The 25,358-nt window shown below is 48.5% G+C and overlaps 9 protein-coding genes across 12 annotated transcripts; 5 read left to right on the top strand and 4 right to left on the bottom strand.

The window, feature by feature from the left end:
• Positions 1-6,438: 6,438 nt before the first annotated feature.
• On the top strand, positions 6,439-7,075 carry LOC117585031 (protein C19orf12 homolog). The gene is made up of 2 exons (XM_034274275.1): positions 6,439-6,699; positions 6,759-7,075. The coding sequence occupies exons 1-2, from the start codon at positions 6,498-6,500 to the stop codon at positions 6,977-6,979; spliced, it is 423 nt and encodes a 140-aa protein (XP_034130166.1). The 5' UTR covers positions 6,439-6,497; the 3' UTR covers positions 6,980-7,075.
• Positions 7,076-8,065: 990 nt separating this feature from the next.
• Positions 8,066-9,059, bottom strand: LOC117584964. The gene is made up of 2 exons (XM_034274162.1): positions 8,902-9,059; positions 8,066-8,847 (listed from the first exon to the last, which is right to left on the bottom strand). The coding sequence occupies exons 1-2, from the start codon at positions 9,046-9,048 to the stop codon at positions 8,161-8,163; spliced, it is 834 nt and encodes a 277-aa protein (XP_034130053.1). The 5' UTR covers positions 9,049-9,059; the 3' UTR covers positions 8,066-8,160.
• A 515-nt stretch (positions 9,060-9,574) lies between these two features.
• LOC117584965 lies at positions 9,575-10,462 on the top strand. Its single transcript, XM_034274163.1, has 2 exons — positions 9,575-9,715; positions 9,770-10,462. The coding sequence occupies exons 1-2, from the start codon at positions 9,671-9,673 to the stop codon at positions 10,430-10,432; spliced, it is 708 nt and encodes a 235-aa protein (XP_034130054.1). The 5' UTR covers positions 9,575-9,670; the 3' UTR covers positions 10,433-10,462.
• Positions 10,463-10,662: 200 nt separating this feature from the next.
• Positions 10,663-11,966, top strand: LOC117584963. The gene has a single exon (XM_034274161.1). It carries the CDS (start codon positions 10,695-10,697, stop codon positions 11,859-11,861), a length of 1,167 nt encoding a protein of 388 aa, XP_034130052.1. The 5' UTR covers positions 10,663-10,694; the 3' UTR covers positions 11,862-11,966.
• A 76-nt stretch (positions 11,967-12,042) lies between these two features.
• LOC117584962 lies at positions 12,043-19,073 on the bottom strand. Of its 4 annotated transcripts, XM_034274157.1 has the most exons (14): positions 18,922-19,073; positions 17,189-17,894; positions 16,870-17,130; positions 16,649-16,812; positions 16,165-16,587; positions 16,053-16,103; positions 15,927-15,983; positions 15,495-15,860; positions 15,291-15,438; positions 14,993-15,225; positions 14,618-14,939; positions 14,293-14,554; positions 14,114-14,234; positions 12,043-14,047 (listed from the first exon to the last, which is right to left on the bottom strand). In XM_034274157.1, exons 2-14 carry the CDS (start codon positions 17,809-17,811, stop codon positions 12,156-12,158), a joined length of 4,923 nt encoding a protein of 1,640 aa, XP_034130048.1. In that variant the 5' UTR covers positions 17,812-17,894; positions 18,922-19,073; the 3' UTR covers positions 12,043-12,155. The 4 variants fall into 4 exon arrangements, with proteins under 4 accessions (XP_034130048.1, XP_034130047.1, XP_034130050.1 ...); XM_034274156.1 differs by having other exon boundaries at positions 15,927-16,103; XM_034274159.1 differs by lacking the exon at positions 15,927-15,983 and having other exon boundaries at positions 16,038-16,103.
• A 285-nt stretch (positions 19,074-19,358) lies between these two features.
• Positions 19,359-20,750, top strand: LOC117585317 (39S ribosomal protein L1, mitochondrial). The gene is made up of 3 exons (XM_034274749.1): positions 19,359-19,665; positions 19,723-20,032; positions 20,089-20,750. Exons 1-3 carry the CDS (start codon positions 19,475-19,477, stop codon positions 20,650-20,652), a joined length of 1,065 nt encoding a protein of 354 aa, XP_034130640.1. The 5' UTR covers positions 19,359-19,474; the 3' UTR covers positions 20,653-20,750.
• On the bottom strand, positions 20,683-22,008 carry LOC117585318 (GDP-fucose transporter 1). The gene is made up of 3 exons (XM_034274750.1): positions 21,850-22,008; positions 21,058-21,781; positions 20,683-20,998 (listed from the first exon to the last, which is right to left on the bottom strand). The coding sequence occupies exons 1-3, from the start codon at positions 21,924-21,926 to the stop codon at positions 20,786-20,788; spliced, it is 1,014 nt and encodes a 337-aa protein (XP_034130641.1). The 5' UTR covers positions 21,927-22,008; the 3' UTR covers positions 20,683-20,785.
• A 578-nt stretch (positions 22,009-22,586) lies between these two features.
• LOC117585058 (protein SGT1 homolog) lies at positions 22,587-23,380 on the bottom strand. The gene has a single exon (XM_034274317.1). It carries the CDS (start codon positions 23,307-23,309, stop codon positions 22,764-22,766), a length of 546 nt encoding a protein of 181 aa, XP_034130208.1. The 5' UTR covers positions 23,310-23,380; the 3' UTR covers positions 22,587-22,763.
• Positions 23,381-24,278: 898 nt separating this feature from the next.
• LOC117585060 (head-specific guanylate cyclase-like) lies at positions 24,279-25,149 on the top strand. Its single transcript, XM_034274320.1, has 2 exons — positions 24,279-24,944; positions 25,009-25,149. The coding sequence occupies exon 1, from the start codon at positions 24,671-24,673 to the stop codon at positions 24,902-24,904; it is 234 nt and encodes a 77-aa protein (XP_034130211.1). The 5' UTR covers positions 24,279-24,670; the 3' UTR covers positions 24,905-24,944; positions 25,009-25,149.
• The last annotated feature ends 209 nt before the right edge of the window (positions 25,150-25,358 follow it).

The following is a 25,358-nucleotide window of genomic DNA, read 5'->3' as shown; positions in this document are numbered from 1 at the left end:
TGTGCAACCGAGCTACGTGAATATCTCCCTGCCACTGCCACTGACAGTGCCACTGAGACTGCCACCTGCATGCAGCTGCACAGATTCGGATCCAGCTTCCAAAATGCAACTGCCTGCCAATACAATTAGTTAGAATTCATGAATGGGATCTCGACCCCAGCTCAGCTTTTGGCAATGCCGCCGCCAACAACCGCAGCAGGAGCAGACACTTGCAGGAGCAGGAGAAGGTGCAGGCGCAGGAGCAGCAGCTCCAAGAAACAGCAGGAGTGGAGTGGTGGGAGCAAAAATCACAAAGTAAAGTCAAGTTGCCTTGCATGTCTTTGTCAATTTATAGACAGCTTGCCTGAGCATTATTAACACGTATTATTATGCATTCGATGTCCGTTTCGTTTCGCTTGTGGTTCGCTTCGGCTTTGGGGTGCACATTCTGTGGAGGATCCACATCCACATCGACATCGGCTTGTCGGCAACCGACTGCGACACGGCACGTATGAATGGTCACAAAATTTGTCATGTCGATAATTGGCGAGCTTTACTTTGAGGTTCCTGAGGTCGCATTTTGTACATTTTGTATAACTCTCCGTGGAAGCATAAAGCATAAGTAGTGCTCGTAAGTGTATCTCCATCTCCATCTCCATATGTATCTGCGTTAAATAAGTTAATGAGCTTTAACACCATCAATTTGTCACTTCTTGTTAGTGTCGCCATGGGGCAGGATCTGAGTTTCAGTGATACAAAAACGACAGCATGGGCTTGGCTTTGTGGTAGTTGGGAAATGGACTTGTTAAGTGCAGACTTGGAGCTAAAGATGTTCGGGTTTATATGAAGTTTGCATTTTAAACTGTAGCTTATAATCTAGTTTTAGCTCTTACAATGCATCAAAAAAATGTTCAACAGGTAGTGCCAGCAACTTCATTGTCCTCCCTCAACCTTTAAACAATTTTTAATTGCGGCTTGCCATCGATTTCAAATTTATTTGTATTTTCTTTCCTTTTTTTATGCCATTTCCTTTTGGATACAAAAAGATTTTCTCATGCCTTTTTGGGCACATTTTCCATCAATTTTTAAAGGACCAAAACCACAAGTACTTTATTTTTGTATCTTTTCTGTCTATTTTGGTTGCGCCTTCGACTTCAAGTGCAGTTTCCGTTTCCGCCGAAGTGTGTTTTGGCATTGTTGTGTGAACATTTTGCGCTGATCCTTTAATTGTTGCGCAAGACTTCAGAAACTCAAACAATTATATCCGAGGTTTTGTGATTGATGCGAGTCCTGGGCCCGAGACCCTGGATAACCTGAGCTGAGTCGTTCTCCGCCAGCACAAGTCGCGTGTGTGGATCTCGGTATTGCATGGTTTAAGCCAAACCCAAAGAACAGGCCGAATGATCGCAATTATTAAGTCATAAAACGAACAGCGTACAAATGCCAAAAGTCTGTAATTAGCGACACCAAATCACACCAGCCACGCCCCCGCACAGTCCCAGTCCCACTGTCAGGCATTGTGTGCGGTCCTCAGAAGAGAAATTACCTGACTGGAGAGAGGGAGTGAAAGTAGCGGAAGGACTCTCTCTATTAAAGGTTTATTTAGGGAAGTTTGTTTAGGGAAGTTTTGGCCCAGAGTGGAAGCAAAAACAGAGCGTAGCGGCAATTAGTCAAACGATTTGCTATGCATCTCCCAACCATCCATCCATCCATCCATCGCCCATCAATCAGTGCGACGGTGCAGGATCCGATTACCGTTTACCGATCATCATCATCCTCATCGTCGGGAGCACTAACAGATTTCACCGTTACCCGTTTGACAAATAATTCGCACGGCCAACGGTACAACGGGCTGGTGCTCGAGATCTCTCTGGGTAACTCAATTAGCCACACAGAGACGACGCATCATCGGCACAGTTGAGTGACTTTCGGTTTTCGGCCCTCTCTGCCTCTACCTCTGCCTCAGCAAGAGCCTCTGCCAAGTAGGTGGGCCACCTACAAAAGCCGAGAGCACTCAGAACCCAAACCCAAACCCATACCAAAAGTTCTCAGTATCTCACGCTGCAGCCAGCAAATCATCGGAGATGGATAGGACAGAAGAGGACAGCTCGCCGGCGGCCAGTGAAAGTGCATCAAAAATCAAAGTCTTTGCGGTTGTTCTTGACAATTTTTTGGCGAGGCATCAAATTAACACACAACAAAAACGTTAAGATGCTACCAAAAAGATAAGGGAGCTAAAAAAAAGAGCATTAATTGTTAAATTCTTCAACGAATTCTGTATGCACTTCCAATGAATGTTTTTGCTATATTTTTAAAAGGAACCCCAAGGTATTAGGCGTGCGTTTTATCCAGCTTATCTCTTATTTAATACTGGAGTAGCTTAGCTTTATGATGGATATCTATGCATCATCTTCTTTTATAGAGTATTCATCTTTTGAGAACACCCAAAAATCCTTTTTTGGCTAAATATTTTAACTGAAATTGCCACACGCAAGCCATCGCCCATCGCTTTGTCACGTTAAGATGCGGAGCTCAGGCTCCTTCTCTCTGGCACATACGAGAGAAGGAGGAGCAGAGAGGGGAACGTCTGAATATTTTTGGTCTGGACTGCGATTTCTGAACAAAAGTTTCATTCTTCACTCCTGTGCCTGCCTCCTGCCCGTTGTCTGTAATTTTGTATTGACATTGGGTCATTTGATACAGTTTTCCAGCTCATTTGCTTGTAATTGGGCACCGGAGCCTTGCCGTGCACACAGACTCCACATGAGATGCCAAATTTACGCTCAGGTTGACGACTTTTCAAATTATCAGTAATATTTTGGAACTTATATATTTATTAATCAGGATTTCGTGTGAAAAATGCGACCAGGGGGCCCTAGTATTTTGTGCTTAAGCCCGGCTCAGCAGACAGCAACATGGACAACTGGAGGGTACACAAAAGAACAGGAGAGTAAAGGCATGGAACTGGACTGGAGCTGGAGCTGGACAGACGACCATCCATCCAATTTAATGTCAACGACGTCGGTGGCGTTGGCATCACTTCAACTTTTGCCCACTGCCCAAGGCATCGTCCTGAAACGTCTTTCGGGCTCGTTCTTTTTTTCTGCTTTTGGGTTTGAGCTGTTGCTTTGGTTTTGTGGCTGCCACCTGCATTGACTTGGCTTGAACTTTTTTGTGGACTGTCTGTCGCGACTTGGAGTGAGTGTGAACTTAATCCCTTGGCCCCAATTATTCAAGTAATTAAGTATTAATGTGCGAAATTGTATCACCTTCGTCGAGGGTTGACTTGGCTTCGAGTTGACTTGAGTTGAGTTGAGCAAGCCGTGATTTTCCAGCCGATTTGTGTTTAAACGATCGTGAAAGTGGGGCTTCTTCCACACAATATTCGCACGGGCGATAATCGCTCGAGCTGAAGGGAGACTGGATAGGATTAATGGGGAATATCTGACAAAGTTTGCACTGCAATCAGAGCTGTTACACAAATTCCCAGAAGAATCTTCTTGGTAAATCCACACCAAGACATCATCAGACTTTGAGTGATTGCTAATAAAATATTTGTGATCAAGGAGCGCCGCTACATGCCGACACAAGGGATCACAGGCATCGAATCTTGTCCGACATGCAATTAGTAGATATAATCCGTGTGATTCCACCCGACTAAAATGTCAATAACAATAAATTCCTGGCAGCACAGTTGCGGCAATCAAGATAGCAATGTGATCAGCTCATAACTGTCAAAAGGCAATCAATTGATTTGCCCAATAGCCCAAGTCCAGCCCCAGTCCGAAGGCGGTTCAAGGAAGCCCATAGGTAGAGGTGCATTTGCCGTGTAAGGGGCATTGGGAGACCTCACAGGACTCGCTTCGCACAATATTTTAGAGGCGTGTTCCGCCTGTCAACATTTTATGTTGGTGGTCAGAAGAGTCAAATTGTGGTCGCAGCAACAGATACAGCAGCAGCAGCAGCGATGATGCTGAATGCTGATTCTTAGGCTGAGAACCTCCCGGGTGTTCCCAGGCGCAGGACAGGTCCTTCAGCAGACAATAGAACAATGGCAAGTCCTTTGTGTGTTGGCCTACGAAACAAAGGCAACTACTTACAACACATTATGACACGAAAATGAAACTGAAAATGAAAAAACAAAAAGGGCTACACACTGATCCGAATCGCCCCAGTCCTAGATCCTTGGAACCCATTCCTACCCATTCTATGGACCTTTGCCTCCGCTGTGCTCCTGATTCATGGCTATTGCTCTATTTCTGCGACTCCCGGCGAGTCCTTGCGGCACATCTCCTTGTGGCTCCTTTTGATGCTGGTCAGCGCATTAAATTTGCGTGAACCATAAATAATTTTATTGCTTAATTTTTTTGTGCTCCACGACTTTGCGGCGAGTTTCTCTAATTGAATTGCGCGATCTGGAAAATTTTACATTTGTCTCTCCACAGCACCAAAAGTTCCTTTATTTATTGGGAACCCATTTTCTCAAAGGATATTGGAATTTAATGTAAATGAACTTTTTTGTTTTCGTTGCTTTTGGTTACGGCAATTGGAAAAACGATTTCACAATTTAATACGCCTTGTGGTGGATAATTTGTTCATCGAAACGATTTATTATAATATTTTCGTCCTTTTTTTTTGTGTCTAATTGGAAATGAAATCAAAGTAAAACGTTGGATAAAAAGTGCACAAGATTTGATCTATTTGTAGGATAACGTTTTGGTTAATAAAACCTTTAAAATGTTGGAAAACTTCAACTTTGGCTTCATATATTTTCAGGTAATAAAAAATTATAAAAAAAGTCACACAATTATATGTATTTGTAGCACATTAATTTATTCATTCGTTCAAACTAATTTAGGTTTCCATTGCATGTTCTAAGCATGCGGAATTTATCTACTAAACAAGCCCTACAAGTAAGGTTTCGTTTTGGGCAAAACCCATTCCACACAGTGGCCCAAAATCAAGCCCTATTTTCAAGTACAAAACATATTAATGTTTTTCTGTATTTTTGGCTTAAAATATCATCATATCATAACCCTTGGACGGCGTATTTTAGGATTCTTCTAGCAGCTTCATAGGCCAACCAATTACGATGTCTGGGGGTATTTGGGACTGGCCAGCTGACGCACACCAATCTGTTCGGTTCCTCATACTGTTGCTGTTGGCTGGCACACGTGTTCATTTGGCAGGCATGCGCGCGATTTCGGGGCTCAATTGGGATTTGTAAGACGAGCTCCGGCTGTGTATCCTTGTCGGCCTCACACCTCACTTCCCCAGGTTGCGGCAGCTCAAACCCTTTCCAGCGTTCGTTTTTGGGGCTCCGACCGACTGTGTATGGCCATGTCCTTTAAGCGGTTTATCCTGCTGTTGCCGTTTTCTGGTGTCTGCTCTTTCGCTCCTGCACTCGTGCTTATCGGAAGTCAAACAGTAACATTGCAGCGCAGCAGCGGACATGGACCTGAGCTGGGTGCTTCAAACGAAAAAAAAACCAACCGTAAAAGAAACAGCTATACAAAAAAATATAAACTCAACAACCTGAAGGAGGAAGAGGAAAAGGAAGCGGAGGAGCGGACCCAAGCGAGCGTAGGCAATCCAATTTTCGAAGTCAAAAGTGGCACCAGATGACGGCGTGCGCCGCACGTTTGTTCTGAGTCTTAGCCTCAGCCAGAGCGGATACCAGGAGCAGCAGCAGGAGCAGCATATGTTGCACTTTGTCTTGAGTGTGCGGCAGAGTAGAGAGAATATCTATCTATCTCGCTTTGCCCGCTGCATTTTGTCCTTTTTCGCTGGCTTTCACTCGCACGCCACACGGCCTCCGCTTCTCCTTCTCGTCCTGAAGACAACAAATAATAATAATAATGATAATTCCTTATTGTGTGTGCAAAGGCGCGCCAGTTGGCAGATCGCAGGCAGATCCATCCAACTGCTAGATACGTAGATATCCCGTGGCCTACGGGCCCGACATAAGGCACCGCCGCCGCGTCTAGTTACAGTTACCCGAAAGTTGCTCTTCGGTAGCAGTTTTTTGTTGTTTTTTTTTTTTTGGGGAAGCAAACCCACGACGCAATTAAAGCTGCATCAATCAAAATTAAAGACAATCGGGCAGCGATTTTTAAACGCGATCTACACACGTGATAAGAAGACTAAAGGCTCACCGGCGATCTTTATAGAATCATTCCATCCAGAATGTGCCAATGTGTCTCAAGGTGAGAGTTATTATATTCGTATTAATACAATGTTGCTGTCGATGCGTAAATACAAAGCAATGCTTTGTTGGACTGGCATAAATATTGAGAACAAAATTTGTCAAATAAAATAAATTCTCTAGACTAGACCACATATTCACATTCCATTTCATTTGTTCCGGGCTGAAAGCTCGCGAAAGCGTTGCGATAGTTTGGTTCACAATCGATACTGGAACACCTCCAGCGAGAAACACTCATCTCTGGCTGAAGCTTCCCACCCGGGTTCTTATAGGTTCTTTCGCAGAAAGTTATTGCGCAGCAAACACGAACGAAATGCCCATCGACACGGGAGAGTTAATAAAGGCTTTGGCCATTTTGGCTGATCGTCACGATGTTCAAGTGACATTCAAAGAGTCGGCAAAGGGCGCAGCCATTTGTGCTGCTGCCGCATTAATTGGCGGACTTCTTGGTGGCCCCCGTGGACTTGCTCTGGGTGGCGCTATTGGTAGCGTCGCAGCCTACGGCTTGACCGAAGGTGAGTAACGAGTTATGTAACCACTTGTAGAAGGTTTTTCGTAATGAATATTTGTGCAGGAAAATTCAAGTCCTTGGGTGAAATAATTTTGAAGGATTTGACGGAGAGTGAGCGAATCGAACTGAAGGAGCATGTGACCAATGCTGTGGCCAATGTCGGCTATTCGGATGTGACGAATATTGGAGCTCTACTCTTGAGCAATCGACGTGTACAAGATGTGGCATTGAACGTGCTTAAATCATTTGCCACCGAGCAGATGGGACTAACCATCGTCAACTGATCAGCTCTGCAAACGTTTTCCATACAAATAAAAGCATTTACGCGAAAGTTCTTCTAAAATATAATATTGCACAGTGCACTGCATTAGTGACTGATATCCCCATTGATCTTATCTAATTTCTCGCTAAAGTGCACTGTAGACAGTGAATCATCTGACCCTTTCTTATCTTAGCACTCGCTCCCCTCAAGTTATCTCAAATAACTTTTGCGTTCAATCAATATGAAATCATAAATCAACAAAAAGCTCAGCGTTATGGAGAAAATAAAAATCTGATTTGCTTACACTTGCATTTTATTTCTATGTTTGTGGGGTCTCCAATAGAAAAGAGTCTCACGCCAAGGCTTCGTCAGCGACCTGGCAGATCCAACAGATGTTGGAGTATCACACAATTTGTGCAGCAACAGCAGCAGCAGCGGCAGCAGCGATCATCATCATGATCATCAGCAACAACTGTTACAAGCAGTAAAAATAAGATAAAATTCAGAGACTCTTAGGAAAATTGCGCCAAAGAGCCGAAATACAAAAAAGAGTCGTAGACATTGCACTGTAAACAATTGGAAGTGAGTGCTTTGGGTCTGCGCACTCGTTGGTTGTGGAAATTCGGCTCAGTGTGCGAAGGGCAGGTCAAAATAATTTGGCTCACTGCGGAAACAGAGGGACATGGACACGGACTAGGGTAAACTGGAACTGGCAGACAGTTTCAGAGCGACAACCTCTCTTCATCCCTACAAACAGATATCTTTCTATGGCCAGCTGTTGCTCGATTTGTTGGTTGCTTGCTCGTCTGTCCCTCCGTTTGGGCAGGGGTATCATAATCATCGTGTGGCTGCCACGTGTCGTTGGCAAGTCCATTGGGCAATTGGTCAATCGAACAACAATGGCATGACCAATTAGCATGCATGCAACTTTGAAAAGTGAACTTAACTTCAGCCGACTAGCCGCAAAATTATCCCAAAACAATGCAAAAGCATCGAGGCATATGCAGATGCGAGTACCACAAGCAAATGGCTTCGGTTTAGGGTTCATGTAGCAGCTGTAAAATCAATCAAAAAGTTGTCAAATAAATGTCATGAATGCATAAGCAAATTTTGTGAGCAGGATATGGCCTGTGGTCCTGTGGGTGCATAAATTTCCCCTTCTATATTTGCTTATACCCAAAACGTGAATACATTTGCTCAGAGCTATTCACAATTGCCCCGCTCATCGCTGAGCAACTGGCGGATGCCTTGGACCACTGAGTCGCTGCACTGTTGCGCCTGCGCCACTTGCTCCTCCGATAGCTGGCGCGTGCGCACCAGGAGCAGGGATGCGTTGTGCAGAGACTGGGCCATTCCCTGGTTGATCTGCACCATGCCGTTGATGAAGCAATTGTTGCCGCCGGCAAATCCCAGCGGATTGAGTGGAGCCAGCTCCGTCGATTGCCCCAACAGTTGGCAGAGGGACGGCAACTGGGCGATCTGCTGTACGAATCCTTGCAGATTGGTGAGCGACTGCTGTCCCTCCTGCCGGAAGCTGTCGACCAGGCTGCCCAGTCCCAATGTGCAGGCGCTCAACTGATCCGTGATGTTGGCTGTGAGCTCTTCCAGATTCCAGTCAGGATTGCAGCTGGGATTTGCCATCAGCAGCTGGTTGGTCTCATATATGGCATCGCTCAACTGGGCCATGGCATCGGTGGTCAGTACCTCCAAATTGCCTGTAATATCCTGAACTGTGCGCTCCATTTTGGCCTGCAGTTGGTCGGTCGTCTCGTCACTCACATTTATGGCAATCTCCGCGAGATTATTCACCACCATGGTGATGGGTCCATAGTTTGTCGTCTCGCTCTCCGTGTGGGTTTCATTGTGCACCACGGTGTCCGCTTGGATCGACTAAAAGAGTTGTGATTTAATGTTGAGAATTTCATCATTTTGGCCAATACTCACAGACAAACTTAGGAGCAGACAAAGTATTCCAATGGTATTCATTATGATGTTTTCGTTCGTTTGTTTCTGGTTTCTTTGGTTTTCTTGGTATATATAGAGTCGTTCGTATTGGCATCGGCAGTGATAAGGCAGCCAATAATATGACATTTATCATTTGCCTAATGGAAAGATACGCTGGCAGACATACTCGTAAGGTGCTAAACAAAATTGTACGTTACTTGAATATATATTTTTTAGGTATTTAAAGCTTTTTACATTGTGAAGAGAATTCATTAAAGCCGTGTTCGCGTTTCTGTCTTTTATGCTAAAAGTCTCTCAGCTTTAACCAGACACATAGATTTATTTGTGTTTCTTTATTGAAACACTTCCAGTCCAGGAGTGGATAGTAAGTTTTCGAATACTCTGACTCATCTCATCAATGTTTTTGCCATACAATTTATTTGACATTCACATTGGAATCTGCAGTGATAACGTGGGACAAACAACTGAACATTAGCTTAATGAAACATGCTGCCATCGCGTTGTCTTTTTTGGCTAGTGAATAATTGTGTACACTTTGCACTCCATTTTGAAGACAAATCAAAGATGGATTTCTTGTTAAATAAATTATTTCACGTGTGTTAGTTCCGCCCTAGGTGTTTCCTGGCGCATAACTGGAACTAGACCAGAAAACATTCACTTTCACATAGTTGAGAGACCTTCTGCTGCACTTCAAAGATACCCAAAGATACAACGCAACTTTTCGACACATTCTGGAATCAGTTTCAAGATGAATTTGGCACTGGGGACACTGCTGCTGCTCAGCTTTCTTTGGGTAATATTTTGGAATACTAAAAATAAAACATAGATCCAAAATTAAACCCCACAGGTAGAGACTGAGAGCAGACGCACTTGGAGCAAGCAGGGACCGCTCTACGAGTCCACGAAGCAGCTGATAGCCGGGGAAAGCTTTCGGGCCGAGCAGCTCTGGAATGACACGCACCAGGCGATCTATGCGTATGCCGAGCAACTGCAGCAGGCAAAGGACACCCTGGACACGCAGCAGCAGCAAGTTAGCGAGAGGCTGGAAAACTTCTTTGACCACCAAAACACTGTGGAGTGGGGCGCCTGCTTCAAGCAACACGAGCGAGAGGTGGCACGTTTCAATCGGCAACTGATTGACACATACAGCGTCTGCCGTCAGTCTCTGGACACCGTCATGGAGCACTTCGAGCAGGAGGTGGTGCAGGAGGCCAGCTTCCTGAATGTGGCCGCACAAAGGATCGCGGATCTATCGCAGAGCTGTCAGGTGTGGCAGCTGAAGCAATCCAACTTCAACCATGCCGGCGTGCTGCTATGCACTGTGGCCGGCATTGGTGGCATCAATCAGCGCCTGGCCTCCAGTCTGGAGCTATGCTGGGACATTCTGCTGGAGCTGTCGCTGGAGGAGCAGAACACAGCAGGATCCAGTCCCAGTTGCAGCGCCTACTACCTGCTGAAAATGCAATTCGATGAGATCTTTGCGGAAATTAAGTCTTGTGTTAGAGAGTGAGACAATAAACGGAGCAGCAGAGAGCCCTCATTCGCTCTCCATTCATGAAAAGCTTTGGGCAATTTGTTTACTGAACCATTGCCCCTATGGAGGGGGTTATATATAGCACAAGGAGTGAGATAAGATGCGATTAGCAGCGAGTCTCCAATCAGCACTTGAGAAAATCCAATGCTCTATCTTTGATGTTAGTTTACGAGCTACACTCGTTGTTGTGCCGATAGTAGCTGCTCCACAGTTGGGTTTAACCGCTTGGCCGGTTATAATGTTGCCTAAAGTATCTCTGCTCTTGCTGAGCACCTGCGTGCTACTATGTGCCTTTGCGAGTGGCCACCAGGAGCTGGAGAATCTGCTGGCGCAGCAGCAGAAGGATTGGCAGCTCAGCAGCACTGAGCTCGAGGTGCTGCGTCCTCTGTACCGAGAATTCCAAGTCCAATACGACTATCTGTACAGTTTGAAGCTACAGCAAGGGGATGGCAGTGCTCAGAGAGATGGGTTGGCCGAGCCCCAGGTGGATGCCACCTACCGCCAGGCATTCGATGAGCTTCGCAGTCAGTTCGCGGCCCATGTGGATGAGCCGCCGAGGACTGTCTACGACACCTCACTGCCCACGGTGGCGGAGCTGATGGGAGAACCCAGTCCGGACATGACCAAAGAGCAGCTAGCGGAGTTTGAGGATCTGCGAGACATTATGCAGGATGTGATCGACGAGGCCCAGGAGGGCGTCGATGATCTGGTGAGGCGCGCCATCGATCTGGAGGACATTCTGTTGAGCATTAACAAGCCAAAGGTCGTCACGGCTGCGATTGCAGGCCTCTCATTCATGTCCAAGTACTGGGGCATGGTAGAGATGGCCGCGTACTGCGGCTACTCGCATGTGCCGCAGTTCCAGGAGGCCCTGCAGGCCATCAACGATGGCGTCGACTGCTACACCTACACCACGGGCCTGGTGCTGCGCATTCAGCACGAGACGGTGGCCTCCGTGCAGGATATTCGCAAGAGCATCCGTGGCCTGGTGAAGATCTACAAGAAGGTGGCCGCCAAGCAGACGACCATGGGCAGGATCCTCTCGGCCACCATCAACGCTCTGAGTGCCATTCGTCGTGTCCACGACATCATCGCCGTTGGCATCGAGGGCTATGGCAAGCTGAACAACGAGCTGCCCGGCGCAGCCCTCAAGTCAGCCCAGTGTGGCGTGGAGTTTTACAATAGCATTCCACAGATGGTCGAGACGACGCTGAACCTGACCACGTGCATCGTACACATGGATACGGGCAAGCCGAGCTACGAGTTTACTCTGCCAGAGGAGGATCGCTATTGGAACATCGGCGGCGAACCACCAGAAATTCCCTACGAGAAGGATGCTGATGAGGACAATGACGATGATGATGAAGGTGTGGACAATGCGGATGACTATGTGGATCACAGATAGTGGGCAGGTTCGGGCGATAAGCCAATTATGGCTAATCGGCATTCAACTTGAGATTGATAAACGATCGCAAACGATCGATTTGATTAAAATTTAGTGCGAAATGTAGTCCCAGATTGCTTCTTGGTTCAGTGCAGTGGATTAAGTTCATTTGGTAACTGATCATTGATCTTTAATGGTACAAAGATCACGCATTATGATTGCTGACTAGATTTGTGGTCAACCTCTGCAAAATAGTATTTAAATCTATGACTAGATTCTGTTGTTTCTGGACATCTGACTCGTGACTGACTCTGACTAGACGTCGCTCTCCTTGAGCTGGCGCACATATTGCTCGCTCAGCGACTTGTTCAATCCATCGAAATTTACCTCGGGTGGGACAGCCGCCTGGGGCGTGCTCTGTGACTTGTGCACATTCCTGACGGTGGGACTAGGCGGTGGTTTCTCCGCACCATAGGCCAGGGGCAGAGCAATCACGTCGGCCATCAGCGTTTGGCGACAGAGTGCGGAGAGCACGCTGCCACTGGTTGAGGGGGAGGCAGACGACTCTTTCTGCTTCCTGCCGCCACGTCGCAGCTTGGAGGTGAGTGTGGCAAAGCCAAGCTTGCTGGAGATCTTTGCACTCCGACTGACGGAGCGCGGCAGACTGTCGTAGGCACTGGAGTTGCCGGCACTCTCCTGATCGGTGGATGCATCCTGATTGTACTTCTGATGCTGCTCCACATCTCCTGCAGCTGCTTCAGCTCCTCCTCGAATGCTGCCAGCACTGATGCTCTTATGCAGCGACGACGTAGCATCTCCTCTGGCCGTGGGTGTGAGCGGCTCCTGCCGTGGCGTTACTGGAGCACTTTGCAGGAACTGCGCCTTTGCCAGCTGCAGGCGAATGGCTCGCTCCGAGAGGGGCGTGGCCGGACGCTCGGGCAGCACAAGCTGTGGTGGCGGGAACTCAAAGTGCTTGGCCTTGGTGGGGGTCAGCGAAGGGGTGGTCTTGCCCTCCAGCTTGCGCTGGATGCGGGGCTGCGTATTGTCTTCCCGGTTGGGCAGCGTCAGTGGCGGATGAACCTTGGAGAAGGTCGAGCCGGAGCTGGTCTTGGCGATCTTGTGCTCAATGTTGTTGCTGACGGTGGCGCTGTGCGACTTGTGCAGCGAATTCTTCTTGTAGAGATGCGCCTTTCGTGGCGGCACGGGCGGATTGGCCAGCTCCACTGGCAGCCGCCTGGCCGGCCGCTGAGCCAGCCTCTGAATGCTGTCACTGGCCAGCGGTGGGCGGACCACGAGTACTGCCTGTCGCACGCCCTCGCTGCTCTGGCACCTGCGCAGCAGTTCCACTTTGGGTCGGAGTGGCGAAAGGCGCTCCAGGCTGATGGATTTGTACAGATTGAGTGGCCGTGGCTGGTTCTTGACTCTCTCCGACTTCTCGGGCTTCTCCTCGACGCTGTGCGTGGGGCTGTCCAGCTCCTTTTCGATGAGCGCAATGCCCTCGGAGGCACTCGGCTCCACAATGGTCGTGAAGATCTTTCGCTTGGTCTTCACAAAGACATTCGCGTTATATGTACGGGCATGGGGCTCCGGTAGCGGAGGTGGCACAAATCCACCCAGCTTTAAGGGTGGAACTGCAGCAGCAGGAGGAACTGGAGGTGGAGCAGTTGCGGGGGTAATGCATTGACTCTGTTCAATAAGCTCCCCAGGTTTCACCTTGAGCGAGCCATAGATAACATCCTCGGTGGCATCTGCCTCATTCGGAGCAGTAGCCGTGAAGGAACTCAGCCGGAAATCATCGTCCAAGGAGCGCTGCTTCACCCGAAAGTTCTTGCGGCGCAAGCGACGCGGTGTCTCCAGTACGCTGTGCGTATCCGCATCGCTGCTGTCGCTCTCCGTCTTGCTGTTCTGCCGTGAACCCATCTTGCGCAGGCGCACCACCTTCTTCTTGATGGCATTTGCAGGGGCATTGGCACTGACGCTGGCACTGGCCGTGGCCGTGTTGGAGCGACATAGAGTGCCTGTTGTGGTGCTGGTCTCTGTCTCGTGCTCCATGGGCGAGGCCGCACTGTGATCCGTGAGAGCCAATTGATCTCGGCTGGAATTGTCGCAGGTGGCATACGCGGAGCTGCTCTCCAGCTGCTGACCATCCTCGCTGGTGATGTTGATGTCCGGCACAATGTCCCGAGGATAACGATTTGTGCCGCCCTCTGGAAAGCAAGAACAAAAAGTTAACTCGAAATGTTGCAGACAAATGAATCAAAGTTTAGGCCTACGTATGCTCAGCTTGAGGCACTGCAGTGACTCGAGCAGCCCCTGCAACTCCTCCTGGTATTCCTGTGTCCGCTCTTCCATTGTCTCCTGACAGCAAGCCTCATCCAGTGGCGACTTTTGGCTCTGCAACATCGAAACACATTCAACTGGTTAACTGCACAGAAACTTCTGCTGCACTTACCAGCTCCGCCAGGCGTCCCAGTTCGCTCTGAACATCGGATATGGCATTCAGCACTGTGGCCTTCATCAGGTTATTGGAGTAGTACGGATAAATGCTGCGAATGCTCAGCAAAGCGGCCTGGCACTCCCGCATCGAGCTGTGCTCCAGCAGGTCCGGCGAGGCATTCTTTAGGTGGCCAAACAGCTCATCGGCACGTTTCACTGCACCGAGCAGGGGGGCCAGATTCGTGTGCGACTCGAAGCTCTGCACGCGTCGAGAGTTGCTGAAAGACAAAAGAAAACCCTAAGAGATGGGAGTACTTGTAGGGTTTTTGGCTGCCACCTACACATAGTCATTGCACTGCACTTCCTCATATTTGTAGATCGGAGTCTGTTGCTCCACCAGCGTGTGGGCGGTGACCAGCGGCGAGGCAGTGTCATGAATGTGCTCCTCCACCTCCACCATTACCGCCTCGGGCTCCTCGTACCGCTTGCACTCGTGATCAGTGAGTGCATCGGTGCTGTCCTCGATCTCCTTCATGTGATCGTTGACATCATTCAGCGACAGCGATGAAGCCTGCTGCGAGATGGCCTGCCCTTGGTTGCAATTCGGCGACACGCTGTCCAGCGAAAGGGAACGACTGAGTGTGGGCGAATGCTCTGCAGTGGCTAAAGGAGGGTTCAAGATTATATTCCCATTCCCATTCATGTTCTATGCAAACCTTTGTTACACTCCTTGTTTATGCGCCGCACATCTATGGGACAGTAGCCTGGATGTAGCAGTGCGAAAGTGGAGGCCTCCGGCCCTATGCCCCTGGCTTTCTCCCATTCGTAGAGCTTGCGCGTAAACTTCCTCGAGATGCCTTCAAATTTCATCACCTCGCCGTCGGAGGTCTTCACCTCGATCTTCTTGCATGCGTGGTCGGGTGCCACGATGGCCTTGAGGCGCGACAATCTGTGGGATGAGAGTTCAACATCAGTTTGACTGCAGGGAAAGCAACTCAAATATTTCAAACGAACTTCTCCTTGTCCTTCTGCTTGTACCAGCGATCGTCGTCCGATCCGCGACGTGTGGACGTGGACTGGCTGTGCTTGGAGCCGCGCTTGAGCGAATCGTTGTCCGAATTAATGCCACCACCAGGTGTGCACTTCAAGCGGTTCCATTGCTCTGAAGGGAAACGTATGTCACATATTTAATGGATGGATCGGTTTCGGATTACTCACCCAACTTCTTCTGAAACTTTTCGGGCAAATCCTTTTGGTCGGGTAGAGCACTGAGGCCTTGTCCCTCGAGCTTCATCTGGCCCATGCTCCACAGATTCCAGTCGATTTTGGGCTTCACATCGCCACTCTGGCTCCTGGCCGTTGGACTGGCTGCCAAGGGTTCCGTGGTGGTGGCATAGGGGCTGACACAGGTCTGCTGCTTGGCCCGCCATTTGTGCAGCTTCTTCTTGAACTGCGGCGTTAGATTCTGCTCCAGCTGCTCGGTGGACATGAGATCACTGTGCAACAGCTGGGTGGGTGAATGCTCATCGCTGCTCCGCTTGCCACTGCCGCCGCCAGCGCCACCGCCACTGCACAGCTTGACACCTGAAATGGGGGGAAAGCGCATGAGTATCCGTTTCGGTTTGGTATGTATGCGTATCCGAATCCTACTACGATTACTGGCGCTAGAGCGCTCGAACTCGCGTTGCTTTCGCTTAAAATCCGAATCTAGTTTGAGTACGAGAAGTTGATAATGTTGAAATACCTCCCCGTCTTCGGTACCTGGGAAATTCTTACGATTTGGCGTTGTCGGCTCTGAGAAGTCGCCGCTGGACAGATCCTCGCTCTCTGCAAAAGAAACGCCAAGGATTAGTTTTACGTTCCAGCAGGGCAGCGTAGCTTTTCGTACCAAATTCACCAAAGAAGTCCGAGTGTCTGGATGGACTGCTGGGCACCGATGAGTTGCCGGGCGAGTGGACACGCCGCATGCGTGGCATGGTCTGACTGCTCGCCATATCCTTTGGACTCTTGAGCGGCGAATGCAGCTGCGGCAGATCGCTGCAGACCTGATTTAGGTTCAACGGACTCGGCGGCAACTTCTGTCGTCGACTGCTGGTGGACTTGATATCAGCCACATGATCCTCAGGCAGCACCTCAAAGTCTGAAAATGCCTTGGAGCGACGCAGCGACTTGCTGGATGAAGATTTGGTGGGCAGTGCGCCAGCGGCCTTAATACTATCCAGTCGCTCATCGGTGGACGACTTGCGGAGCTCCACACCAAAGTTGGCGGCCCGCGAGTCCCCGCGTGTGTCGCTCTTCGATGAGTCGCGGCCTGCAAGAGGGGGGGAGTCTTTTATGAGCAGTCTTCAAGGGATAATGTTCAAGGGAATTACGAATGTTTTGACGTGAGCCAGCCTCGAGATCATCCATGGAACTGGCCGAACTAATGGTGCCGGGGGTGCCTCCCGTATCGCTCATAAAGTGCCCAGAAGAGGAGCTTATAATGCTGTCCGCCGAGCTGCTGCCACCTGCTTGGCTAATTGGAACCTTGAGGTATCTGCAAAGGAAATAAAAACTTAAATCGAATCTGTGTGGATATACGTGCACAACCTACCTCTCCACCTCGTTGTTCAGCGGCACAAGGATGCTTGTTTCTGGTGCTCCTGTCGATCCAGAGGAGGGTGGCACATTAGCGCGCTCCCATTTGAATGCCGCCTTCACTTTTGTCCATTTGGATACCTTGGACTTGTTGTCGCTGTACGTGCTCTGGCGTCGCAGCAAGTACGGACGCGATGAGTTCGCCTTAATGGTTCGCTCGCCTTTCATGAACATATTGATGTCGTCGTCCATCATGGATTTGCTGCGTTCGCGTATGCTGTGAGGGATTGATCCCAATTGGAATATTCTCTGCGTATCGAATGTGCCACGCTTACCGCTTGAATTTGCCTTGCTTGAAGGATGGCACCACCTCGGTGCCCATCAGCGACTCCAGCCAGGTGAGGGAGTGTTCCAGCTCGAACTCCGTGTCGTTGGTGATGGCCTTTGGCATCTGTTTTGGTCTGGCCATGGCAGCTGCGGCCGCACTTGTCGTTGCATGCTCCTCGGCCTCCTTCTCCCCCGCCTCGTTGTCCACGATGGTGGCCAGCTTCTGCTCCAGGAATCCCTCCAGCAGCTCATATGTGCGCGTCAGCTCATCCATGGCCTCGATGGCAGAGTTTAGGCGAGTCTTAAGCGGCTCAATGGTGCCGCGATCGGCGCGAAAAGGCTGACAGAAGAAGCACGAGTGTTTTCCATGCTCGCACACTGGCAAATCCTTGGCCTCTCGTCGCTCAAAGTTGGGCGAGGCGGAGAGATTGCGGGCACGTGAGGCCACGGCGGGAAACTGGAAGATATTCTCCTCGGTGCGGCCGCACATGGCCGGCGGTGCTGTGGGCAAGGATTCATATTGCAGGGAATTTGCTTTATGGCGGGCACGTAGTGGCTTTGGCGGTGGTTGTTGTTGTGGATACATTGGCTGCTGCGTTGCTGCCGGCGCTCCCGATTCGTTCAGATTCATTCTGCGGCGCGTATTTGGGAAATGATCAATCGGATCGGATCGGAAGGGATCTGATCTGTTTGTTTACTCTGCCAGATACGCCACTAAAAACGCACACATAACACAAGAGAAAAAGCCGAGAGAATTATCAAAATTGCGAGAATTGTTTATAAAAGAGGAAGACAAAATGTAGAACGTCTGCCGCCCCACACACACACACAAAAACAACACAACACAACGCAACACACAAAAACACGCATGTAGAGAGAGAGAGAGAGAGAGGGAGAGATCATCGTTTGGGTGGTTTATGTGGCTGTGATGAAAATGTCTTAAAGTGTTACGAATAAAATCCAAGAAAATGTAAACAATAATTTCGAAACGCAGAAATATCCAATTCAGCACGTTTCTCCACATGTGCAAAAGTTTTGAATATTTTCTAAAAATATTCACGCGTGTGGTCACTTAAGCGGAATGGAACGGAACGGCAAAACGGTAAACCAATCTCGAATGCACTCCACTCTGGCCGTGCTTCGCTATACGTACATAAGTGCTTGGTGTATGGGATACCAAAATCAATCGACAGGCTGGCAGCCGAAGCCCGCTCCCGCTGCCTGCTCCGCGGATGAACAAATAATAAAATCACGTTAAATAGAAAAGAAACAACAAAAAAGAAACGCTGCCGCAAACTATTTTTAAAATGCTGACACTCTTTTGTTTGCCTCCCCCATGGCGATCGCGTTCGCGTCCGAGCACAGCACCACTCCCCACCACCACCACCCATCCACACACACTGCGAAGTACGTACGCACCGCCACACTTCCTTTTCGTTCAATTTTAGGTTACACACAATTCATATTTCCTTGTCCAATTAATGCGAAAGTGCACGCACTCGACTGGCATGGAATGGGATGGCGTAGATCATCTGTATCTCTGCGTCCGCATCTGTCTGTCTGTTTGTATATACTTCTTTCCCCATTACTTTCACTGCCACACACTGAATACACATTTTTCTTATTCCTTCCTGGCTGACCGACCGCTTCTTGGGTCGGACACTAAAGATATAGCAGCGCTTCACTTGTACGTTGCTGTATCTAGTATTTGTTTGAAAGAAAAACAATAACAAATTATTACTTGCACTTTTCCTTATGCACACAATCGCCCGCCCCCTCCGCCGCAGAAATTTCTTTTGTCGTCTTGAGGTGTTATTCGCGATTCTTTATCACGACGAGCAAACTTTTTGAAATCCGTGCCGTGCCGCTCGTCGGTCGAAGCTATTCTGAGGAATGCTTTTTGTACGCTTCGGAAAAATCGGAAAATGTGAGATTTATTTTTAGAGAGAAAAACAGTAGTAGCATTCGTTCTCTTTCGTAAAGTTCAATAAAATGCTCTCTTAGCATGCGGCACGGCAATGCTGTTTTGCAACATTCTTTCACGTATTCACTTAGATATTTGATTCAATATTAAGTCTACGTTCTATTCGTTTTGTAACGAACATTTTGCAACAATTAAACGGTTACAATTTTTTTGAATTTTGTGCGCAGGCATCGCGGCGGACATCGATAAGACTATCGCACTTCTTGCCATACTTATCGATACACATAAACTAACAACTATCGGAGGCGGCGAGGTTATGCAAAAGCAAAGTGTCTGTTAAATTGTTTTTAATTGTTTAATTCTGAAAGAAATGCAGTCGATTTTGTCGTCAATGCGTGCCCTGGCCTTGCGCCAGCCCACAGGGGATGCCGTGCGACGCCTGCACCTGACCGCCATCAGCGAGGCGGCTCGAAAAGGCACCAGGGAGAAGGCTCGCAAGAAGAAGGTTAAAGTGGAAGTCAAGAAGGTGGGATTTATTCCGCACAATCAGCGCGACAAAAAGTAAGTTGGACCCATAACCAAACCAGTTGGAGATTAATTTATCCACCCTCTTCCCAGAATCAACGTGAAACGTGCGGACAAGCATGTGGATGACTCCTGGAAGCAAGTATCGAAAGACGATGTTTATGTGGGACGCTATTACCGGTGGCCGGTGTACAGCGTGGCCGAGGCCATACAGTGCCATCGGGAGACACATCATCCGAGCATGTACAATGTCCCCAATGCACCCCTCAATGTGGAGATTGAGCTGAACATGCAGGGCGAGAAGGCGACTCGGTTCGTGGACAACTTTCAGCGCATGGCCATGATTCCGCACAAGTTTGAGCATGGCGAGGAGCGCAAGATCATAGTCTTTACCAAGGGCAACGTAAGGAACAGGTCTGCGCACCAGAAATGGTTACTAATTGAAGAATCCATTTTTAGGACGAAATCTTAGAGGCAAGAGAAGCCGGCGCATCGCTGGTCGGTGGCGTGGAACTGATCAAAGACATAACTGGCGGCGAGCTGCTGCTATCCGACTACCAGTTCATCATTGCACATCCCAACATTCTGCCCGAGCTGGTGGCACTGCGTGGTCTGATGAAGCGTAAATTTCCAAACCCAAAGAGCGAAACGTTAGGCGCAAATCTGGCCGAGATGATTGTCAAGTTTTCCAGTGGCATTAGCTACAGTGCAGCAAAGGATGAATACCAGCAGAACTTTGGTCTAATCACCGCCAGTGTGGGACCACTGGACATGGATGCACAAAAACTGGAGGAGAACCTTAAACATCTGCTGCAGGATGTCAACGAAATGCGGCCCAAGCGCGAAGGTCGGTTCATCACTCGAGTTTTGCTCAAGAGCCCGCCCAGCAGTGAGCAGCTCAAGATCGATCCGTTTGTGTATGTGCCCGAGATGTGGGACAAGAGCTCAGCAAAGGTGAAGCGGGAAGAGGCTAAGAAGCAGGAGGAGCCAGTGGAAACACAAGAGGCTGTAGCTGCCAATTAATTATAAACATACATGCGCCATGTATTTGCATTGTTGATGATTTCGTTTGTGCATATTTTTTCTTTAAACTTACATCTGCTATAATATAGTCTTCTCCAGTCTAAGTTACTTTGGGATCGTGGGGCCTTCCAGGTTAGGCCTTCTGCGTGGCTGCAGCTCGCTGCTGGTGGTGCCGGACCATCTCCAGCTGCTTTACTCGCGTGTAGGCTGCACTGGCAACAAGCACAACAATATTCGAGGTCCACCAGAGTGCCGAACGAACGTCGTGATAATACTGGGTGGCAATTACCGTCTGAGCACAAGCCTTGGCGGTGCCCGAGATGTTGTGAGTTAGCGGTGAGGTAACCTAGAATCAGGCCAGATAAGCAATTACAAGAAAGATTTGGCCTCCTCCCGCACCCTCACCTGTATTTCCAAAGCAGTGACAAACCCGATAGCAAAGCCACAAACTCCGCTGAGTGCCATGGCTGCCCAGAACCAGGGAGCCCACAAGTGCTGATACGTTATGATCGTCTCCAGTTCGCCGTTGATGATGATCAGGGGCAGGAAGAGCAGGGTGGAGTACAGATTGTTGTAGTAGCTGAGCAGCCACACCTCCTGATTGACGTGCGTCAGCGACTTTTTGGTCTGTATCGAGAACATGGCCAGGGCCAGGGAGCTAAGCACCCCGAATATGGTGCCCCGCCAGGAGAACACCTCTGTGAGGCTCTCCTGATCCACGCCCAGCCAGAAGCCAATCACTATGACGGCGCAGCACATCAAGCACTTGAAGCTGGTGCGTTGCCGCAGTATCACATACGTTAGCACCACACTGAACACGGTGGTCAGGGAGCGTCCGATGTAGTAAAAGGCCACCGTGACGTACGATAGCGACAGGTTGTTGGCTCCAATCATCAGTGTGTACAGCACGGACAGCGGCAGAATCTTGCGGAAGGTGTCAATGTCCAGGGGATTGCCTTCGGGGAAGGTGAAAACGCTCGGATACTTGCGGCTGAGGCGGCTCATCGCGAAGCAGATCAGCGTGGACACCACACACTGAAACCATGACATAAACAGCGGTGCGCCCAGGTTAACTGTATCGCTGCTCAGCAAATGTTTGTTTACAAACACCGTCAAGATGGAGGTGCACCTGTGGGAAAGGAAAGCAAAGTAACAGTCCACGTTTTGCGCCGCTTCGCTCCTTGTCTGCTTGCTTACCAATATAGGGCGACCACGAAGAATATCTTGAGGTATTTGTTCACCAACCGGTTGTGCTCCTCCAGATTTTGATACATTTTTGTGCGTTTCTGTTTCCTTAACCTATTTTGTGCGTACCGAAATTCTCAAATAGTTTTCCACGTATCGAACCAGCAACAATCAGCTGTTCGCACTGCAATAAATGCGAGGGTAGGTTGTAGATTTGCTCGTTTTCGTGTTCTGCTTCGAGAATTTTCCAGAAGTTCTTCCCACAAACCTCCCATCTGCCCGTCAATCGAAAACCAAGTGCAATGCATCATAAATTTTATTTAAAACGAGAAGGGACGTGTGAGACACTTCTTACGCTTCATAACTTTTATACCCGGCACTTTTATACTGCTGCACCTTAGCAGTTATTTGTCAAGTTTTACATATTTTCTTCATCTGTCATCTACATCAGGGCAGAGGCAGAGACTTGTCTGCGCGAAGCAGAGTGAGAATGAGAGAATTTGCAAAAAACAAATATAAGCTGCGGTACGGGGGTGGGTTTAACCACTGCAAATTAATTTCTACATTGTGGCAATAATAATGATCCAATCGGATCCCAATTTGGTGGTCTAATAGATATGGTCATTCCCTACGGAATGGCTTTTTTAGTTTTCTTTTATCTTCAAAACTATAGGTTAGGGAGGTTTTCGCCCTTTTTGCGGGGGCGGGGCTAATTTTTGAAATACACTGGTTTCAGTTCGAGTACCGGGTATAACTATTGTTAATTTATGTTAATATCGTTAATATGGTTTGTTTTCCGGCCCATCGCGTGCCGTCCTTGGTTGGGGGACAAATGTTTACAGTTGCGTCTCTAAATTCTCATATAAATTAATGTGTGTGTGGGTCTTGGTGTCTGTGTGTGTGTTTAACTAGCCCGTTGATTAGGCCTACTTCTCCCATTCGCGGAATTCGGTTCCATTGGGAGGCCGCACAATCACCTTCTCCTTGCCCACTTCGTTCCAGTTGGTGCTAAGCACAGTACCTCCGGACTCTGAGAAAGATTTGTTCATGGCCTTTTGCACCTCGGGCGAGGAAGTGCTGTAAATCCGCTTGAATAGATTGTTTAGAGCGGCTTCGCCTTGGGCCTCCTTCTCTTCGATCTTTTCCTCCTCACTGACCAGTTGGTCCCAGTTTTTGGTCTGCAGTTTTGGCAATGCCACTTCCACGGGAGCCGCCTTCTCCTCGAGGGTCTCCCAGCGTACGCCCGTCTCCTTGGCCAGAGTTATTTCGACCTTGGTCTGGAACGCCTTGTGGGAGCACCGCTCCACGACAACGGGATGCAGCAGTGGGATCTCCAGCTCGTAATCATCTGCGGTCATGTGAAGTTTCTTTGACTCGATCTTGACAGCGTAGTTCTTCTCTATGGCGTTCTTCAGCAGAACAGTGATGACCACCTTGGTCTCGGACTGGTACCAGTCGTGCCGCACAGACATGTTGTTCGAGTTTTCGTAAATTTACTATTTTTTTGTTTCCAAATTGTAGACTTTTTTTTAGGTTTTTGAGGTAGAGGGGTAGTAACTTGTTACAGTTTTACTCCAATTTTGTCGATTAACTCGAATAATGTTTGGTACGAGCTGATAAATATTATTATATTTCCTTAGCGATGGGTTGTTGTGTTGTTATATTAAATGTTTAATGCGATGCGTTATCGATAGTATCGCAGGTATCACAAATGTTACTTGCTACTTGCCACTCCATGTGGCAAATAATATCGACAAAAACGAGATGGGCGACAATCGACCATACCATACGATAGATAAGAAATATCGATAGCAGGCTGACAATATTAGGGGTGACATTTTTTTATTTTTTTATTTGAGGTTTTATGTTACCGCTCTACCCTTGGGTAGAGGGGGATTATTTGGCCGCCCGCCTTTACAAGGTGGAAATCGCCACGTCGAGATATGTAACTTGTTACAGTTTTACTCCAATTTTGTCGATGAACTCGATTAAAGTTTGGTACGAGCTAATTTGTTCTTTTTCGAAGAATTTATAGATATTATTATATTTCCTTAGCGATGGGTAGTTTAGTCGTCTTGTGTTGTACTTGGTACAATTAAAAATTATATGCGATGCGTCATCGATAGTATCGCAAGTATCACAAATGTTACTTGCGACTACGTGCATTTTGGCAAGTGTGTGCCTATCAAATGCACTGCCGCTAATCAGTCCATTGATCCTTTTAGCGTCAATGGCTTTTAGCTTATTTCTATTTAGGAACCATGGTTTTGTTGAGGTAGAGGCAAAAAGTGAGCAGTATCCTCTGCGTTTAAGGCTGGCAAACTCGGCATACTCTCTCTCCCATTCTTCTTTCAGTATTCGGTGTATCTCACATATTGCATCTTTAAAATTCCATTTAACGACTGTATATTTTCGCAGTCTGTGTGCTTCTTTGGCTGCTGAGTCTACTGCCGTGTTCTGAGGGATGTTGGCGTGGCCGGGTATAAAATGGATTTCTACCTTCTTAAGGTATTGGGCTTGACGGATCTTCTCCCTGATTTTATAAGCGATAAAATTATCCTGAATGCTCCTTGCCAGTTTTAGAGTCCCGTTTCTGCTGTCCGTTGGGATGGCGATACGAGAAAACCCGCGGGAAAGGGGTAAAATTTAAAATGTAGATTTCGTATCATTAATCTGATCTGATTATCTGATCTTTCCCGCTGAGATCGCCGAGAAGTTGTGGCTGGGCTCCTCGATCGATGCCAAAACCTATCCGGATGTGACCATTCTGTTAAGCGACATCGTTGGCTTCACCGGAATCTGCTCGCGGGCCACTCCCTTCATCGTGATCAGCATGCTGGAGGGTCTGTACAAGGACTTTGACGAGTTCTGCGACTTCTTCGACGTCTACAAGGTGGAGACGATCGGGGATGCTTACTGCGTGGCCAGTGGACTTCATCGCACTTCCATCTACGATGCCCACAAGGTGGCCTGGATGGCCCTCAAGATGATCGATGCTTGCTCGAAGCACATCACCCACGATGGCGAACAGCGTGACCATAGCCAACAAGTTCGAGTCCGGCAGTGAGGCCGTCAAGATAAACGTGATAAACGTGATAAACCAAGGAGTAAGTGTAGTGTCTCAAATGGAGTCACGAATCCATCTAATCTACAATTCCCTCTTGCCCGCAGATGGCTGACCAAGCACGAGGGCTTCGACTTTGATCTGCAACCACGGGATCCCTCGTGCCTGCCCAAGGAGTTCCCCAATCCGAATGGTACCGAAACTTGCTACTTTCTTGAGGGATACCGCAATTCCGCACTCGAGAGCGGTCTGCCGCTGGTGGCACACATCGATGCTGCCATGAAGGCCATATCCGAGGGCGGCGATGCCTAGGCTACTCCAGCGGGAGAATCACTTGCTCAGAAGCCTCAGTAGCTATTCAATGTAGTTCCGTGCACTTGTAGTCAAATTGTGTTGCCCCTCCCCCGATACCCCGATAGCCCGTACACCCGCAAAGAGGGTAACTCTTTCAATAAAT

The sequence above is a fragment of the Drosophila guanche genome, unplaced genomic scaffold, assembly GCF_900245975.1.
Source record: "Drosophila guanche unplaced genomic scaffold, DGUA_6, whole genome shotgun sequence".
Lineage (NCBI taxonomy): Eukaryota > Metazoa > Arthropoda > Insecta > Diptera > Drosophilidae > Drosophila > Drosophila guanche.
This window is presented reverse-complemented; position numbering and strand designations above follow the sequence as displayed.

Excerpts from the sequence above, each read along its gene's own strand:
- LOC117585031 (XM_034274275.1), top strand. The coding sequence starts at position 6,498 with ATGCCCATCGACACGGGAGAGTTAATAAAGGCTTTGGCCATTTTGGCT. Across the intron at positions 6,700-6,758 it reads AGCCTACGGCTTGACCGAAG|GAAAATTCAAGTCCTTGGGT; the intron begins GTGAGTAACGAG and ends ATATTTGTGCAG.
- LOC117584964 (XM_034274162.1), bottom strand. The coding sequence starts at position 9,048 with ATGTCATATTATTGGCTGCCTTATCACTGCCGATGCCAATACGAACGA. Across the intron at positions 8,848-8,901 it reads GTCTGCTCCTAAGTTTGTCT|TCGATCCAAGCGGACACCGT; the intron begins GTGAGTATTGGC and ends CAACTCTTTTAG.
- LOC117584965 (XM_034274163.1), top strand. The coding sequence starts at position 9,671 with ATGAATTTGGCACTGGGGACACTGCTGCTGCTCAGCTTTCTTTGG. Across the intron at positions 9,716-9,769 it reads TGCTGCTCAGCTTTCTTTGG|GTAGAGACTGAGAGCAGACG; the intron begins GTAATATTTTGG and ends TAAACCCCACAG.
- LOC117584963 (XM_034274161.1), top strand. The coding sequence starts at position 10,695 with ATGTTGCCTAAAGTATCTCTGCTCTTGCTGAGCACCTGCGTGCTACTA.
- LOC117584962 (XM_034274156.1), bottom strand. The coding sequence starts at position 17,811 with ATGAATCTGAACGAATCGGGAGCGCCGGCAGCAACGCAGCAGCCAATG. Across the intron at positions 17,131-17,188 it reads AAGCAAGGCAAATTCAAGCG|CATACGCGAACGCAGCAAAT; the intron begins GTAAGCGTGGCA and ends AATCCCTCACAG. Across the intron at positions 16,104-16,164 it reads GGACTTCTTTGGTGAATTTG|AGAGCGAGGATCTGTCCAGC; the intron begins GTACGAAAAGCT and ends TTTCTTTTGCAG.
- LOC117585317 (XM_034274749.1), top strand. The coding sequence starts at position 19,475 with ATGCAGTCGATTTTGTCGTCAATGCGTGCCCTGGCCTTGCGCCAGCCC. Across the intron at positions 19,666-19,722 it reads CACAATCAGCGCGACAAAAA|AATCAACGTGAAACGTGCGG; the intron begins GTAAGTTGGACC and ends CCCTCTTCCCAG. Across the intron at positions 20,033-20,088 it reads TAGTCTTTACCAAGGGCAAC|GACGAAATCTTAGAGGCAAG; the intron begins GTAAGGAACAGG and ends ATCCATTTTTAG.
- LOC117585318 (XM_034274750.1), bottom strand. The coding sequence starts at position 21,926 with ATGTATCAAAATCTGGAGGAGCACAACCGGTTGGTGAACAAATACCTC. Across the intron at positions 21,782-21,849 it reads TTCGTGGTCGCCCTATATTG|GTGCACCTCCATCTTGACGG; the intron begins GTAAGCAAGCAG and ends CCTTTCCCACAG. Across the intron at positions 20,999-21,057 it reads TCACTGCTTTGGAAATACAG|GTTACCTCACCGCTAACTCA; the intron begins GTGAGGGTGCGG and ends GCCTGATTCTAG.
- LOC117585058 (XM_034274317.1), bottom strand. The coding sequence starts at position 23,309 with ATGTCTGTGCGGCACGACTGGTACCAGTCCGAGACCAAGGTGGTCATC.
- LOC117585060 (XM_034274320.1), top strand. The coding sequence starts at position 24,671 with ATGCTGGAGGGTCTGTACAAGGACTTTGACGAGTTCTGCGACTTCTTC.